The sequence below is a fragment of the Mchenga conophoros genome, linkage group LG6 (genome assembly GCF_057382185.1).
Source record: "Mchenga conophoros isolate Kocher_MC1m ecotype Shallow Benthic linkage group LG6, M_conophoros_male_GT1.1, whole genome shotgun sequence".
NCBI lineage: Eukaryota > Metazoa > Chordata > Actinopteri > Cichliformes > Cichlidae > Mchenga > Mchenga conophoros.
The window spans coordinates 28,331,513-28,348,608 of NC_140531.1; the positions used below are offsets into that span (position 1 = coordinate 28,331,513).

Below are 17,096 nucleotides of genomic sequence, written 5' to 3' on the forward strand. Positions count from 1 at the left end.
CATTCTTTGCTATTTCCTTGTTTCTTAATATGCCACCCACTCCCGGGTGTCCTTGCAAATGAAGTGTGATGGTAGTGATGAAGTGTAACCGCGACTGGTTTGGAGGTGCCGTGCCAGTGACAGGGTGGTCCCTGCTTTATACTGCTGCTACTGATGGTGCTGGCACCCTCATGCTCATCACACACACATTGTTTGGTGGCACCTGGCCATAAGAGGGGTGATGATGGTGAAAAGCCTGGTAATAATCAAACTTCTTCTCAGTGCTGTTGGTCTTTGTAGAGCGCTTTAAGAGTTTTAGACCTTTTTTCATCAATTCTAAAAAGTCAGAGCAGATGACTTGTGTAATAATTGTATGCAATACACTGGCAGCTATAATTCATATTCACTGTTCACTTTTCAGTGATGGCTGGCCATCATAACAGTTTAATTTAACAGGATAAAGAGCTGTTTGTAAAGCTTTTTTTCATTCCTTGTAATTCAACACTTTTTTGAGGCTTTCTTTGTGTTGTTTCTGTGGATAGTATCTTATTTAATTGTAATAAATGTTTATATTCTTTTGATGGCTCGTAACTATCTTGGAAAATGTGAGATCATAAAATGTTTTATAGTCACCACTTATCCAAGCTGACATCATTTTCTCTGCTGATGAGGTTTAGGTACTTTTGAGCCAGTACTATCAGTTCACTTTTTTTGTTTGTTTGTTTATATGTGCAGTGCTAATCATTTCCAGTAAAGAACCATGCTGTTTCCAAAGGCTTTATATTTTAATCATGCTGTGCTGCTGGAAAGACTTAGAAAAGGCCACTGCATTTACATAATGAAGTAGAGCTGCAGAAGGAAATGTAAAATTAACATTTAGAAATAAATAAGCTTTGGAATATAAACTGAGAAAAATGCAAAGGGGTAAAAAACATAAATATATAAAGACTGCATAAATATATATTTTTAAAATGAATTAATAAATGAACGGGAAAGTTGAGAAAAGCAAAAAATAGGGGAATTGATACAAAGAAATACTGAAGCAAGTTAAAATAGTTACATCTACGTATATCTCAAAAAGTAGATTCCTATATTTATTTTTAATAATAATGCATTTCATTTCTATAGTTCTCATTTTAATTATTTATTAGCACTTCATGCTCTCCGTAATGTTCTCACCTGTAATGTTCTTGCTCTATCCCCTTGTCAAAATCTGCCTACACACAGAATGACAAACATAGTTACAAACACCTGCTGGCATTTCAACACCACCTTTGTCGTAGTTTCACTGTCGCAGTTGGTGTTACTGTGAATGTGTTTTTCCTCAGTGACGCACACACATGCAAACACAGACTCACAAGATGAAAACGGTAACAGTCACATTGTTGCGGCTTGTAATGATACCAGCTCTGCTATCATGACTGTTAATGAATCCGAGATTAAGTTTGGAACATCCAAGAATAGGCAACTAGGATGGCCGAAATATTGAAATAAATATGGAAGGTATTGCCTGATCACCTTACCTTTGGTACGTAACATAGCTGGCAAGAAGTGATACTTTCTACATGAGAGACAGAAGAGTGGGGAGGTTGGAGGTGGGGTAGATGATAGTAAGGTTGTAGTATGGTACAGTGTAGAGTAAAAATCGATATGCAGTTTATAAGACCGATACTGTTATTTGGTGATTTAAAAATCCACTATATTGGCAAAATGTTTTTGTTTTGTTTTGTTTTTTTGTTCGGAAAGATAAAAAGATTTCCATAACATTTGTTATGTGTCTTTAAGATTTTGAAGTTTTTGTTTTGGGGCTGCAGTTGGTTAGAATTTAAAGTTTAAGCGTTATTTTCATGCTTCTTGTTGGATGTTGAAGCTCTTCTTGGAACCTTGTTAAGATCTGACCATACAAAATATGATTTTTTTTTCCATTTTGCAAGTGGTCTTAAACTTTTGATTGGGACTGTATAATGCCTTCATATTGTATTTCGAATTGTCTAGTGGATTCCATGGCACAGAGCATTAACATACTTGAACACTGTGAGCACAGTGTTCAAGTATGGTGTTTCTAATAAACTGCTTGGTGAGTGTATATACAAGTATAATTTGAGGCTGAAAGAACTGTGGTAACGTTGCCAGTTTAACTTACTTAACATGGTTGAGACAGCAGCATAACAGATGTTTCTTTGGTGCTTTTTTTCCATATATGAGTCCAGGGCTGTTGGTTTATGCTTAAGAAACATGTCCTATGAAATTTACTGTATCCACATGCATATGCTTGTGCGGAATGGCTAATAGATTATCTGGGGAAAACCCAATGTTTGGTGGGAAAAAAATGTAAAACCTTCACCTTTGTATTTAGTGTCTAACAAATATAAACCCAATGGTTAGTATCAGCTAAAACTGAACTAATGGGCAGGTTTTTGAATTTATGTGCTGTTCTTTGAAGTCTTTGTTTTTTTCTTCCTAATTTTGAGTAAGTCATTCATCAGCTGGTTGTTCTTTTTGGTGTCCGTCATGTGCGGTGATTGATCTTTTGGTAAACGTAACAGGGTTAGAGAGGTGAAACTGTCTGTGGACACACAGCCGGTTTCGGTTTCAGGTTGGCACACAAATGTTTAGGATTAAAGCACGAAATGTGAAAGCATGTATTTAATAGTATTACATGTTGTTGATCAGTGCTTTTCCAGCATATTGGTATATTTGCATCACTTTATGCCAGTTTATGTAATTTATCAGTTCAATACAAACATCCAGACTGCATAAAATAAAACGTATAAGATGAACATTTCAGGTTCATCATTTGTACAGCCACCTGTTTAATACTGTCTAGCTCTCCTTCGAGCCTGGGCTTGGTCTGGAGGAATGTTCAGATGGGTGGTATTAGGTAAAGTATCATTCTGATGAATGCCAGGACCCGTGTTTTGCTAGTTTGAAGTTTGCAGAATAATAAGATGATATTTGACTTATCACTTGAGCCCTGTCAATATTTTATGCTCCCTTGTTGAAAGACTTGCAGTCAGAAATTCAAGGAACTGCAAATCACTGATGTAACAGCGTGAATATTGTTTGAAATGAATACGCAGTAGTGGAGGGCCTCTTTCAGCGATCGTTAGGCTACGTCTTCTCCTGGTAGCATAGTAAAGTTAAATTTATTCCAAAGCTGACAACAAAAGTGCCAATGCAAAGTTTTCATTGAAAGCAAAGGTTGTCCCACAATATGTATAAACATTTCTATAATTCGATCACTGGCAAGTGTGTACATGGCATGAGTTGCAAAAGCAAGACATCCATCATCACTGTGGCAGCCAATAACCTGGTGGGAGAAAATGTAATGATGCAATAAAAGGGAATCTTACCCCCCACCTCAATGTGTTGAGTGGAGGCGTCTGTCAGTGCTTTTGAAACAACTCACTGATTTGTTGGAGCCAGAAACAATGATGCCCAGAAGTGAGACTAATCTGTTCTCATGTGGATCAGTACTTCAGAAGGCCAGATGTTGGGAGTGTAAATTGTGCGTATGTTGATACTATTACAAACCTCATCAGCACACATGCATATTTGGTCAGAAATACACAAAAATTGGTCAATTCTGGGAAGACACTAAATTAGCTTTACTTAAAAAATACGCTTCATGCCATTACCCATGTAAAACTTAAATAATTGTGTAGCTTGGAGTCCATGTGTACATCTGTCTGATGGTCTTCCTTATTCAATTTCTTGTCTACATGTACATGTAGACACTTGTCTACATGTACAAGACATTTCTTGTAGTATACATTGTTTTCTACAGCGTTACATCTTTAACTCATTTTCCATCTGGTTTGCCTAAGTGGGAAGATTTGTGTATCATATTTCCACTGTAGTTAAAAAAATGCTATTTAAGATTCTCTGATGTCTAATGAATCTTATTATGTTTGGTTAGCCCCATGATTTAAAAAAAAAAAAGACTTTTGCAGAACTGTTGATTAGGGCTGGGCCATATTATACCGTTCACGGTAATACCGGTATAATGTTAGGCAACGATAGGAAAATGAAATATCGCGATAGAATGGGAGTAAAACGCGCATGCGCAGTGCCTTTGTTTTCATACGCACATGGCCGATTGTTGGTTTGTAAAAATGGTGCAACTTCCGTGATGTGGAACTGGTTTGGTGTTTGTCCGTCAGATACACAACAAAGCACATTTTTTTGCAGAACATGCAAGCGGCCGTTGTTATTGTCGTATTTGTCGGACTAAGATGCTCTTAAATCTGGGAGTAATCTGGGTCCCAAACTCCGTATATTTGACTTCAGGTCAAACAACACTGCAGCATCACTGAGAGTTGAAAACTGTCTAAATTCTTTGATCTTTAATAAAACGATCAGCATTGCTGCTTTACCAGGTGTAACTATAAAGTTTAACTTCCAGGCATCCATGAAAACAAAAGTTATTACATTTAACGGAGTTAGAAGTTAGCAGGAAGCTAGCGGAAGTTAGCTCGCTAGTTTCGCTAGTTACCTAAGCATGATATAGCATGTTCTGACTGAGAGATTTCTGAAAAAGATCAAACGTACAGCTCTGCTATCACTTCCAACATAAATGAAGACAGGAAACTAAACAGCAGTGACCTTTGTAGGGTTACTGAAGTTGGGCTAGCTGGTATATAATGATGTGCTACGTGATCGCTAGCGACACAGCTATGTTAGCATAACATAAACAGTGAAGCTGGAGGACGAACACTAACACTTTTCCACTTATAAAAGTTAACGTGAAGGTTCTTCATGGTTAGAGACAAATGCAATCGCATGGCAGGATGCTGTAAACGGACCAAACTTCAGTCAGGAGAACAACTGAGATAATCCATCCACAATACGAGGTTAGTCATTAATATACTGCAACAACATGGGAATAGCTCAGCTGCCAGAGAATTCAACATTAATGAATCAATGGTACAGAAGTGGAGGAAGCAAGAAGAATGAGTTTAATAAAGTTTGATTTATCTGACTGCTTTGTTTCACTTAATGTGCCTTATAATCCCGTGTACCTTATGGTCCGAAAAATGCGTACTGCACACTGCAGTTTAATGTTGCAAAGCACCTCTTTTTAACTTCAGTGGATATTATACATGGTTATGCTCAGGATATGTCAGCCCATTTCTACTGGAAATGCCTTTGGGTTAAACTTTCAGCAAGGAATTTGCATTTGCACTGTTACATTTTTATAAAGCTTTAATGTACATAAAAACCAGCTTCTTGTTTACGTGAAAATAAATGGAAGGTTGTCTTTTTGCGCTAGTAATGTTGTGGAGTTGTATTTTGTCTCGCATCAATTATATCGTCAGTTATATCGTTATCGCAAATTTTCAAATATATATCGTGATAAATATTTTTGGCCATATCGCCCTGCTCTACTGTTGATGTTGGCAAATGAAGTTATAAATTATTGATCACCATTGTGAATATTTAAACAGTGATAGGAATCCCCGGAATAGAGAGGCTCACCTTTTGTAGCCTGATTGTGCATATCCAATTTTGTCTTCATTGTTTTTGTCTTTAGTTTCAGCATTAAATTGATTGTTGAGTTTTGTGCTTATGTTAAAAACAGGTAAACGCTACATTCCTCACTCATCATAGACCCTCAGGGTTTGTGTACAAAAAGCAGTCAAGGGCCAAAAAGAAAGAAGTTGAAAGAAACTTTTCCAAGACTGTGCAACTTCTTGTAAATACCATAATTGCTATGAGTAGTATCATCATGCTGAGTGCCTTTACGTGTGCCAAGTGAAGTTCCAGTTACACCCAGAGATGTGTGTGTATGTGTGTGTGTTTTAGCAGTACCCTCAAACACAGTCAGTCACACCAGGGCCAATTGGTAACAGTTGTAGCCAGGCCTCCCTGCACTGCAACAAGAGATACCACAGGAGGGGTGACTTAAAAAACCCTTTCTCTTCTCTTTCCCCTTTCTCTGTATCCTCAGGAGAAATCATCTCCTGAATAAGCACAACAAAATTAGACCCACTGACTTAGATTGTGTTTAAATTGGTCACAGGAAACAAGCATTTTCTCTGTGTGCTATGCCCTCTCCTGGAATGAGTCCTAAAATAATACAAAGTTAATACAGCGCATCCTGGAGCCACCATGGGGTGTAACTGTTTATCCAAGTGCCTCCACTGCACACACACAAAAAACCAAAGCTTTGAGCTTGAGTCAGCGTTACAGATCCTTGGGGCAGATATAGATCTGTGATGTGGAAGTGAAATTGTTCAGATTTTGATTAATACCCGCACTTCATCATCTTTGCTGTCTGATTTGTTTTAAAATGAATACATGCATACACTAACAATGACTCTGCATTGTTCTAGATCTAGGTTCTCTCCTACTGTCTATACAGAAACATACACATAGTTATATGTCTATTAAAATCAATCTTTAAAACTGTGGGATGTCCATGCTTTCGCGTAATATTTTTCTTGTTCTCTTTGTTGCTATTGTGCCTTTATTGGTCTGGATAAAGAACTGTAACACAACTTTCCAGTTCCTTATTAACATTGGATCTGGATTGTTGCTTCTTAAGTTGAATCAGACAGTCCACTAATTGCTCAGCGAGATTGGTTCTTAACACACTGAGTTTTAATTAAATAACTGGGCTAATGGAAGAGGGCGTTCTCCTGCAAGGGAATACAGCTCATATGAGAATCTGTGCAGATCAGGGAGTTTTGGCAAACCCCCTTGTGTTATTATTAAGATCATGGCTTTATAGTGGTATAAATGTCTGTTAACGATCATTTCCACTGCAATATAATGCTTTAAATTTCAAAACTCAATCTTTAACATCCTTCCAAAGATATTAGAGGATTCATGGATGGCTGCTCATCTAATCTCAAGGAGGCTTCTCCTGGAAACTCAGCCAGAAGAGGCATTGTATGGTTGTGTTTGAAAAAAATACTCTACAGACGTGTTAGTAGTTTTCTCTGTAGTAAAAATAGTAAAACTAAATATATAAATAACATTCGATTGCTAGTTGAGACAGCAGCTAGAGGGTTTGGGCTACATAAGATACCTCTGACTGGATGATGATGATGATGAGCTACCAGTCCTGGTAACTGGTAATTTGCATCCATCTGTCCATCGTGCCAGATGATCCTGACAGAAAAGATGGAGGAAACAGACCTGAAACTGACCCCAAATGGCAATGTGGCCATAAGATGATTTTGGTTTTTTCGTTTGTTTGTTGTTGTTTTTATTTTAAAGATTCAAGCTCTAGAAGGCACTTGAAGTGGTGTTGAGATAACTCAGGAAAAAGCAGAATAAAGTGACATCATGTGAAAGCAACATCTGTCTCCTATTGGTGTATGTGTGTGTGTTTCAGGGGTCCCATTCTGCTTTTAAATAGGGCCAGGTTTATGCCCATTGTTTTTGTGTTTTTCTTTTTTATGTAAGTGTGAAAAACGTGATGTGTGTCAGCGATAAACTTCTGTCTTTTTTTTTTCCTCACAATTTGCACCACTGTTCTCTGTAATTCTGAAGCCTTGCTAGTTTTCTCACCCATTGAACACAGCAGAGAGAGAGAGAGAGAGAGCAGTGCAATAGGTTACTGCAAACAGCTATTTTGCTGTGTTTGGGGGGGGAATCTGCTAAAGAGTCATGACAAGTGGTAAAATCTAGCAACAAAGCTGCTTACTTAGTAACGCTGAGCTGAAGTATTTTGATCACTGTCATGAGCAAGAAGGATGTCAGGACAGGCTGAAATAGTACACATTTCACCTTAACACACAAAACAAGGAAACAACAACAACAAAAAATATCCCAGAATGGGAAAACCTATCCTAACCAGTATACGAACACTTAGATTTTGTGGTACAGAGCTCTGTATTATAGCAGGTGTAACCAAAATTTTCTGTGACTTGGTCCATAAAGTTAAAAACCTCATCTGATTTAAAGTTATTTTGACTGTTTTCTAAAGGAAAATTGTTCCAAGGAAACGCACATGGATTGCCTGGTTCTGTATGAGCTGTAAAACTACTTAAAACTTCTTGTTATGAAAGTAACTGTTCACTAGTTTTTGTTTATGTTTGCTTTGGAAATATTACAAATCGTGAGCTGTTCCTTTGCCTTTCTGTACTTTTCTCTTTGCACCATTTAGTACCAGTTAACCCAGGTTTTAACCTCCTAGGACCTGGCGTCCACTTATGTGGACATCACATTTTGGGTTGTCTAGACCAAAATACTAAATATTGCTCTGCAAGGGCCTGATATCCACTTACGAGGACGTTATACTGCCACTGTTCTATCGAAATTTAAAATGAATGTCCTCATATGTGCATCCGATTTTTCTCAGAAACAAAAATCAGGTAAAAAAAACAAAACAAAAACATAATTCTTTGTTTTTACATTCATCAGGTCCCAATCAGCCCAAATAGCAAAGAGAAATTAAAAATGCATGCCATGAGAGAGTTAATGTCTTTGGAGGTTAATTTGTACAAAGAACTTTCTGGATCTGTGCAGGTTCTTTTTGATGTTTTCTAGGAAAGCCTTATATGGACTTTTGTTTTTAATGAAATTAACCAGTGATTTATACCTTGTTGTAAAAGCTCTGTTTTTACATTCATTGTTAAAGTCTTTATTGTAGACTTTGAGAGTGATACAGCGGCTCCTTAAGAGTGTTCTTGAAAGTTATAAGGTTGTTTTTCTTAACAATGGAAATAATCCTGTCATCATCCACTTTAGACTTCAGTGGTCTTTCAGGCCTTTTGGTGTTGCTGAGCTGGTCAATGCATTCGTTCTTTTGAAGAATGTCCCATGTTGGCTAACCTAAAGCTCTCGCCATCTCTCTGATACTTTCATTTTTGGTTTTCAACCTAAAGATGACCTCTTGCTTGCATAGACATCTCTTTTGACCTCATATTGAAAGCTTCAGTGAACAGTAACTGGATACAAGTATATATCTTTCATCTGCTTATTTGCTCATGAAGTGACAAGAGAGCAGGCTTAACCTTACTGCAACTCAGTCACTGTTTTTCATTGCTTTTGAGCCTCTGAAAATGAGAAACTATGTATAAACATGTCTGTAATTAATTTCTAAACAGTTAATTCAGTACTTTGGTTAGAGACACTGAATTAAATCTGAATGTCTCTAGTTCAATCTTTTCTTGGTTGTTTCATTTAAAAACCATTGTAGTGGATTATAGAGGCCCCGCTGTATATATTTCTATACGAGGAAACTAAAGTATGTTCTTAATGTACTGCAGTGTCTTTAAAGATTACTTTAAAAATAAGACAAAAAAACAAACAAATCAGAAATCCCATTCTAATTCAGCTACAAATATTTAAAAACAAAGTATGTGTTCAATAAGAGCGCTTGTCTTTTGCATAATTGAGGTGAAATAAGCGTATAGCAGTGCATCCTAAAAAATGACAAACAGGAGAAATTTGTGTACACACATGCCATGCTTTTCCACGCTGTGGTTTTAGAGGTTTATTCAGTGTGATAGCACATTAAATAAATAAACTCTGTCTGAAACAGGGGCTTCTTTGTGGTATAGCTAATCTAAGCCAGCACCTGTCACACAGATAAGTTACAATGGGAAACTGAGAATTATGGTGTTAGAAACTTGATTTGATAATAGAGTGAACTGAAGGACTACGCATGTAAAAAGGCAGTATATTGTAGTGCAGCCATTCTTAGTGCAAACGTTAATTGAGCGTTTCATTGCAACTATAGTTAAAAATCATGTCCTAGAATGGATGGAAATTCATCAATGAAATGGGATGTTATTGCTGGGCCAGAACTGAATTAAGAAACTTGGCACCAGCAACTGAAAACATCCATGACTAGTTGGAGTGGCATGCAGCACGAATGGTTCAGTGTCTACACCCCTTCTCTGCCTGTAAAGGAAATATTTCTTCCTTCTAAATTGTTGCCTGATGCTTAGATGGTGATGTGGAAGTCTCGAGGGACACTGTACATACGGCAATCTCACGTCTCCCATCTGCTTGTCCTTGCCCCTTAACATTCTGGCCCTTCAAACTTACTTGCTTTTCTTTCCTTCCTCTAATTATTTTTGCAACTTAATTATTTGGTATCAGCCAAAAGGCAAACTGTCTTGTCAAATGGCGATGACTCTAGCTGGGGGGAAACAAGGCAGTTTCATTTGAGTTGAAGACATTTGTGCTCACAAAGATAAATGCTGCAGACAGCCCCGAGCCCTCATTGGTGGGAATTCGGTCATGTTGCCCAGTTTTTGAAGATCATATCAACTGAGTACTACTTTGCCATACCGTAGCAATACATTGTTGTTCCCCTTCTGAAGAACACTGCCTGTAAACTTGGCACTAGTTTGTAGATGAGTTTAGCTTCCCATTCCTGTTTAGTTTGTAGTTGTCTGAGTGAATAAGTATACAATGCCATCTTTCAACATTATTACTTTTTAATTTGGAAATTTTTCAGCAGCTGTCTGTTCCCATTTCACATATACACAAAAGAAGAAAGAGAAATACAACAAACCATCAGAAAGAAACTACATCATCGCATGAACATTATAGATTGCTTTATCTCTAAAGTTTGTTCCTTTGACATCAATATTTCATCCTGTCACTGACACATTAACATTATCCATTTCTTAAATTTCACTCTACATTGTTCCTCATAGTCTTGTCATGTGAGTCAGTTGCTCCTTAACATATATTTCACTCGCCGTTTTTAGCCATTCATGTTGTTTTCGTGGTTCCGGTTTGTACCATCTCTGTGTGATGGCTTTTTAGCTGTCTGTTTTTGTTGCTGCACCAGATCTCTGGAGATGACATGTCAACACGGTGGCTTGCTCTAACAAATCACACAGGCTTCCATCTGGACGACCTTCAAGTCAGGAACTCCTACTGAAAGACCTTAGCCACAGCGCCAAACACACACACACAAAAGGAACACACTCTCTTTCTTTGGATCCTAAGGCATAGTCCCAGAAGCCTCAGCTTACGTCTTCAAAACTCATGAGAAATAAGGATCTGATTAAATCCAGGAAGGAGTGAAACCGTTTGAAAGGGCAAGGAGTGCTTTCATATGACCTACTTCCTCTGCCACAACTTATGTCTGTTGGCAGGTTCTGTCTTTTTGTTTGCCGGTCAGGTGTCATGTAATGCAGAACTTGTCTTTCCATCATTGAGAGTCATTTTTATATAGATGGTTACCTTGGGGGGGCAATTCCAACTCCCCAAAAAGTTGGGATGCTGTGTAGCTTGTAAATAAAAATAGAAATGCCGTGATTTGCAAATCTCATTCACTCATATTTTATTCACAATAGAAGATAGAAAACACATGAGGTGTTTAAACCAAAACAAATGTTCACTTTTAAGTTAAAAACAATAGCTCATCTTAAATTTGACACCAGCAACACATCATAAAAACGTTGGGACAGGACCATGTTTACCACTGCGTAGCATCTCCAGTTTTAGTTGAGAACTGTTGCACATTTGGAGAAAGTGATGTTGTCCCATTCTTGTCTGATATATAAGATTTTAATTGTAGTTCTGTGCAATTAAACAGTTCTGTGTCGTCCATACTTTTTATTTTATTATGAGCGTACTGTTTTCAGTTGATGGAAGCTCTGGATTGGAGGCAGGCCAATTCAGTAACTGGACTTTTCTACTATGAAGCTACGCCATCAGAGATGCAGGCTTTTTAAATGAGCACTCATAACAGGCTGAACGGTTCCTCTCTTCTTTAGTCCAGAGGATGCAGTGTCCATGTTTTCAAATTTCAATTCTTCTGACTGGTCGATTTTAAGTGACCTTTGGTCCACAGAAGAAGACAATGTTCACATGTGGCTTCTTCTTTGCATGTTAGAGCTTTAACCTTAAATCAGCGGTCCCCAACCCCCGCTCTTTTGGTCGCGAAAGATGAAGCGTTATGCAGATATTGTTCCATAATTTGTTGATGCAGTTCTTTGCAGATTAGTGAACCTCTGGCTCTCTTTACTTCTTAGACAATCTCGCTCTGTAAGATGCTTTTTTTTTACCCAATTGTAAAGAAAAGCAGATACAGTTTTTGCAAAACCTGTATTTGTTTTTCTTCTTCTTTGAGCTTTTTATATATTTTTCTCTACAATATATTATGTTGTCTGTGTGTCAGTGACTTGATTAATGCAAAATAAAATCTAAATCTACTAGTGCACATGATCTGACCTGAGCAATTAGCTTGACTGACTTTTTTCCCCTTTTTTTTGTCTTTTTTTGTCTCTTAGAAATTATTGACGACCTTGCACATCTTGTGGACACGACAGATAACAGAATTCGTAATGAAACACGAAGGGTGAAGCTAGTGGAGACGAAGTCGGCCTCTTGCGGTGAGCATTCCTGTTTCTTTCACATGCAAAGCACTTTGTCATGTCTTTGTCTTTTATGCCATGGAGCACAGAAGACCACATAGATCTGTTCATTTAATTAAATATTATAAAACAATCTTTAATAGCATAAATACTTGCCATAAAATATCTGTTGCAGGTTTTTCCCATGCATTTAGCTGTTATAAAGAAAGATAATTGCTTCTGTGGCAGCTATGCACAAAAAGTGCATTTTGCAAGCTAAGCTTCTTGTGATCTTTTGGCATTACAAAGCTATCTTCACCATTAAGCCATTTCAGCAGCGTTGGTGTTACTGCTGCTTTTTCCTTATTTTCCAGAATAGTGTTTAATGGAGCTGAAAAACAATGATGCTGATGGCAATAAGCCCTCTCAGTACAGAGCATGTTGTGAATGAATGGTGGGTGGACTGGTTTTGTCTGTCACGCCTGCTAACAGTGTCCTGGCTTTAAGGGTCTCTCATGCAAGTCCTTTGAGGAATCATCAAATATCCACTGAGGGTTGGCCGTGTCATCAGCCACTGTTGTCTCAACTTCACATTTACAGAGTTGACCTCTTTCCTTAGAAGTTTTGTGAATGTATGACCCTTCTTTAGTATTATCACTGATCTGCTTTGGTTTGTGTAACTTTTGTTTTATTGTGTACAAAAAGACTGCTTCACTCTTTTCAGAGGGTCCCGCTTTTCAGAGGGAAACAGCTGCCACGAGATGTGTGTTAACTGGCTCTAAAGCCAACCTATGGAATGTGGCAGTGAGTGTGAGTGAGGCTGGCTCAGTAGGCCCTGTGAAATGCCAGACCGCATTGCTATGGCAAAGACTGCATTGTTGTGCACGGAGACCTCACAGCCAGGAACAGAGCAGGCAATAGGAAGGTCAGCCCCCCAAATGCTTCATTCTGTTGGTCTTGTCCCCATGGTGCCTGAGCGTGAGTTTGTTTGAAGATCCCAGAGCTTAGATTGTGTTAGAATCAGGACTCTTTTTCTCTTTTTGTTGAACGTTTTTTTGCGAAGTCCCTCGATCTTCACAGGCAGAAGAGTATTCCTGGGCTGTTTGTGCATTTGTTTGTGTGTCCATTCATGTTTATGATCACCTGCAAGTTTGTATGGAGCAAATACATATACATTCGCTTCCTAGTACTAGATTTGAGCCCCTTTTGCATTTAAAGCTTCCTTAATTTTTTAGGTGTAGATTCAACAAGGTGCTGGGAAGATTTTTCTCAGATTTTGGTCCATATTTACATGATACTATTACAAAGTTCCTGCAGATTTGTCAGGAGCACATTCATGACTTGAATATCCCATTTCATCACATCACAAAGGATCTCTACTGGATTTAGATATGGTGACTGTGGAGGCCCTCCTAGTGCAGTGAGCTAAGTGGCAAATCCAGTTGCTTTCATGCTGTTTATGCCAAATTCTGACAATACCATCTGAACATTGCAGCAGAAACAAGACTCATCACACCAGACAATATTTTTCCAATATAGTGTTGTCTAATTTTGGGATCCAGTACAAATTATTGCCTCAGTTTCTTGCAATTAGTTTCAGGACTGGCACTGGTGTGCTCTTCTGCTGCTGTTGGCCATCTGCTTCAAGGTTTAATGCATTTTGCAATCAGAGTCTCTTTTTTGCATACTTTTAGAGTGATGATTTGAGCTACTGTTGTTTTCCTATCTGCTTGAAGCAGTCTAGCCAATATTTTCTGACCTCTGGCATCAACAAGGCCTTTTCAACCAGAGAACTGTCACTCACTGGATAGGATTTGTTTTTCAGACCCTTCTCTGTAAACCCTAGTCATCCATGAAAATCTCAGTAGATCATGAGTTTCTGAAATATTCAGACCAGCCCATCTGGCACCAATAACCATGCCACATTAAATCATCTTTGTTCCCCATTCTGATGCTCAGTTTAATTTTCAGCAGGTCGTCATGACCATGTTTACATGCCTAAATGCATTGATTTAATACCATTGGATTGGCTGAATATTTACATTAATGAGCAGTTGATCAGATGAAACAGGTGAACCTAGTAAAGGTGAGTGCATGTTTGCATTTTTAACAGTATTTAAAGGTATTTCTTATGTCTACCTGTGTGCGTGTGTGTGTGTGTGTGTATACACATTTGTGTGTTTCTGATTTGTTTTGACAAATGGAAAATTCCCCTGTGGTCTTTTTCACTCTCACCTCTGTTCAATCTTTCTTTTTCTTTTTTTTTCAATCCTTTCTGTCATCCCCACGTTTGTCTTTTCATGTTTGACACTCGTCTTTGTGTCAAGCACAGAAAGAACTGAAAGTACTACATGCCACAAATTGTTTGGAGGGCTTTCCTTCTTTCTTCATGGCAGTGTGTTTGTAATTCCTCAGCTTTAAGGCTTTATTTATTTTTAAGACCACCTTTCATCCAAAACCGGTGTTTGGTGTTATGTCTTAGCTGAGTCCTTGTAAAGTTAGGAACGTCTGGCTGGAACAGCCAAACGCATACTTAACCTCCTAGGACCTGGCGTCCACATATGTGGACATCACATTTTGGGTTGCCTACACCAAAATACTTAATTTTTCTCTACAAGGGCCTGATATCCACTTACGAGGGCATTATGCTGCCACTGTTCTATCGAAGTTTAAAACAAATGTCCTCAAATGTGGATCTCATTTTTCTCAGAAACAAAAATTAGGTAAAGAAAAAAAATCTGCTAATTCTTTGTTTTTAAATTCATCAGGTCCCAATCAGCCCAAACAGGAAAGAAAAAAATAAAAAGGAGGTTAACGTAGCATAATGGAAATTAGGGTAGTTTTGAAGATAGGGGCATAGCAAATTTTTGTGCATACATGCAAACATACAAAACAAAACAAAAAACACTATACCAAAAAATTTAGCTGAACGTTTGAAAAGGGCCCAGATATTGCTAAACCATGGTTGCTGGAACACACTGTGCATAACTAGTGCCCTGTAGTGTTGAGAAATATCCATTTTGCTGAAACATATTAGATTCCTGCACAGAGCAGGCTTCAATCCACCCAAGATTCAGATTATTTTGACTGCATTTATAAATCTTCTTCATTCAAAATTTCAGTTTGGTGCACCTCAGATGTTAAGTTTCTATTTCATCATCAGTACCTTGAGGCTGGTGTCTTGATTCCAATAACATGAAAAAACAACCCCAAACAGGAAGCAAGAGTTTTCAAGAGTCCTTTAATAAACATTTGAGAAGTTTGCATTATTCTAGCAAAAAAAGGGGGAGTTGCAGTTTGTTTTTTGGGCTTTTTATTTTTTATATTTTTTTTACGGAATACAGCTCATAGGTTTTCCTGAATATGTGTGGCAGATTAGTCTAAATGACGCCAGAAATGCCATTACTGAAAATGTAAGTTAGAGCACATCAAATCAGATAACATCAACTTGAATAACCCTCCCAACAGAGCTTATCTTAAATTTGTAGAGGACCTTTGCGGGAACCCCCTGAATCCCACAGGTGGTTTGCATCAGACGTTGGTTTATGACGGACAGAATTTGACTCTCTTTTGAGAAGAGCGTGTTTGCTTAACATTGTCTATAATTGCAAGTTAGGAGTTACCAAGAAAAACACAAAGTGTGGGAGAGAAATATAACATTAAAACTGTTTTTTGATATTTTATGGCAGGTTTTGTTCCTCTTAACGCCCCAACATGATATACTGTTGGCAGACAGAGATCCCAGTTAAATATGTGTTATATAGCTGATGAAAGGCTTGCTTTAAATTACTGTATACATCCTGTTAATGATGTTTCCACATCAGAGGTTTTTCTCAGTAAGTGGCAAGTTCAAGTAAATTTGCCTCAAGATATCTGTAAATATTTGAAACCATTTTCATATTTCATATTTGACAGGGGTGTAGGGAGCACAGTTTCCTCCTTGGTCATGTGTTCAGACCACAAGATTACACTGCAGTGCATGCAGCTTCATCTGCCAGCTAAGCAGTGCACCAATTAATCTCAGATATATCACATAAATGTATATTTTAGATACACCCTTAAAAATAAATTGCATTTTTAAATGTTGTAAAACATATAAACACTATCAAAAATGAATGCTAGCATGCATTTAAAACAGACGTTTGTGGCACTCTTAATGAGCATTGTATTGTATACTCTGATTTATGAGGTCCCCTGATTTTCCACTTGCGTCACCAAACAGTTAACATTTTCACATAACTGCCTCAAAATTTGGTGCACTTTAATTTCCATTAATTCTTCCTCAAGTATGAATCTTAAGTCTGGCAGTTCTATAAGCTCTCCTGGAACCATGATACGGTTCTATAAACTTTATAGAAATATTACTGTCCTTAAAATAAATGTAAGAAGTTTGGCAATTATCATGGTTTTAAAGATATATATTTTCCCATGTTCAAAGCAGTCACCTCAAGTTGCTTAAAGTCTTTACAGAGTAATACAAATCTGGAAAATATATATAATGTATAACTTCTGTAGGGTTTCCAATTTTCTCCTTAAAGAAGTGCACACGACATATAATTTACAGATGGATAAAGATTTCCGTATGCTGTAGTAGATGAAAATGCAGCCACATTTTAGTTGGACACCATATGTTTTAATATATATGTCAGCAAAATTTTCAACATATTTCTAAAGCTACAATCAATTAAAAATACGTGTCTTTAGTTGTGTTTTTAAAAAATAGGTTCATGTTTATCTTGTTAGCATAAAATTAATCTTTTCTCCTTTGTTTTGTCTTTTTTGTGTACAAAGGGGCGACCGTGGCTCAGGGGGTTGGGAATCGCATCTGTAACCGGAAGGTTGCCG

The 17,096-nt window shown here is 37.7% G+C and overlaps 1 protein-coding gene across 1 annotated transcript in view; it reads left to right on the forward strand.

The window, feature by feature from the left end:
- stx8 (syntaxin 8) overlaps positions 1–17,096 on the forward strand; it is a 47,770-nt gene that overhangs the window by 19,283 nt on the left and 11,391 nt on the right. Inside the window, exon 7 of the mRNA XM_085277251.1 lies at positions 12,189–12,290. Coding sequence (XP_085133377.1) covers positions 12,189–12,290 — 102 coding nt within the window. The remainder of the gene's footprint in view (positions 1–12,188; positions 12,291–17,096) is intronic.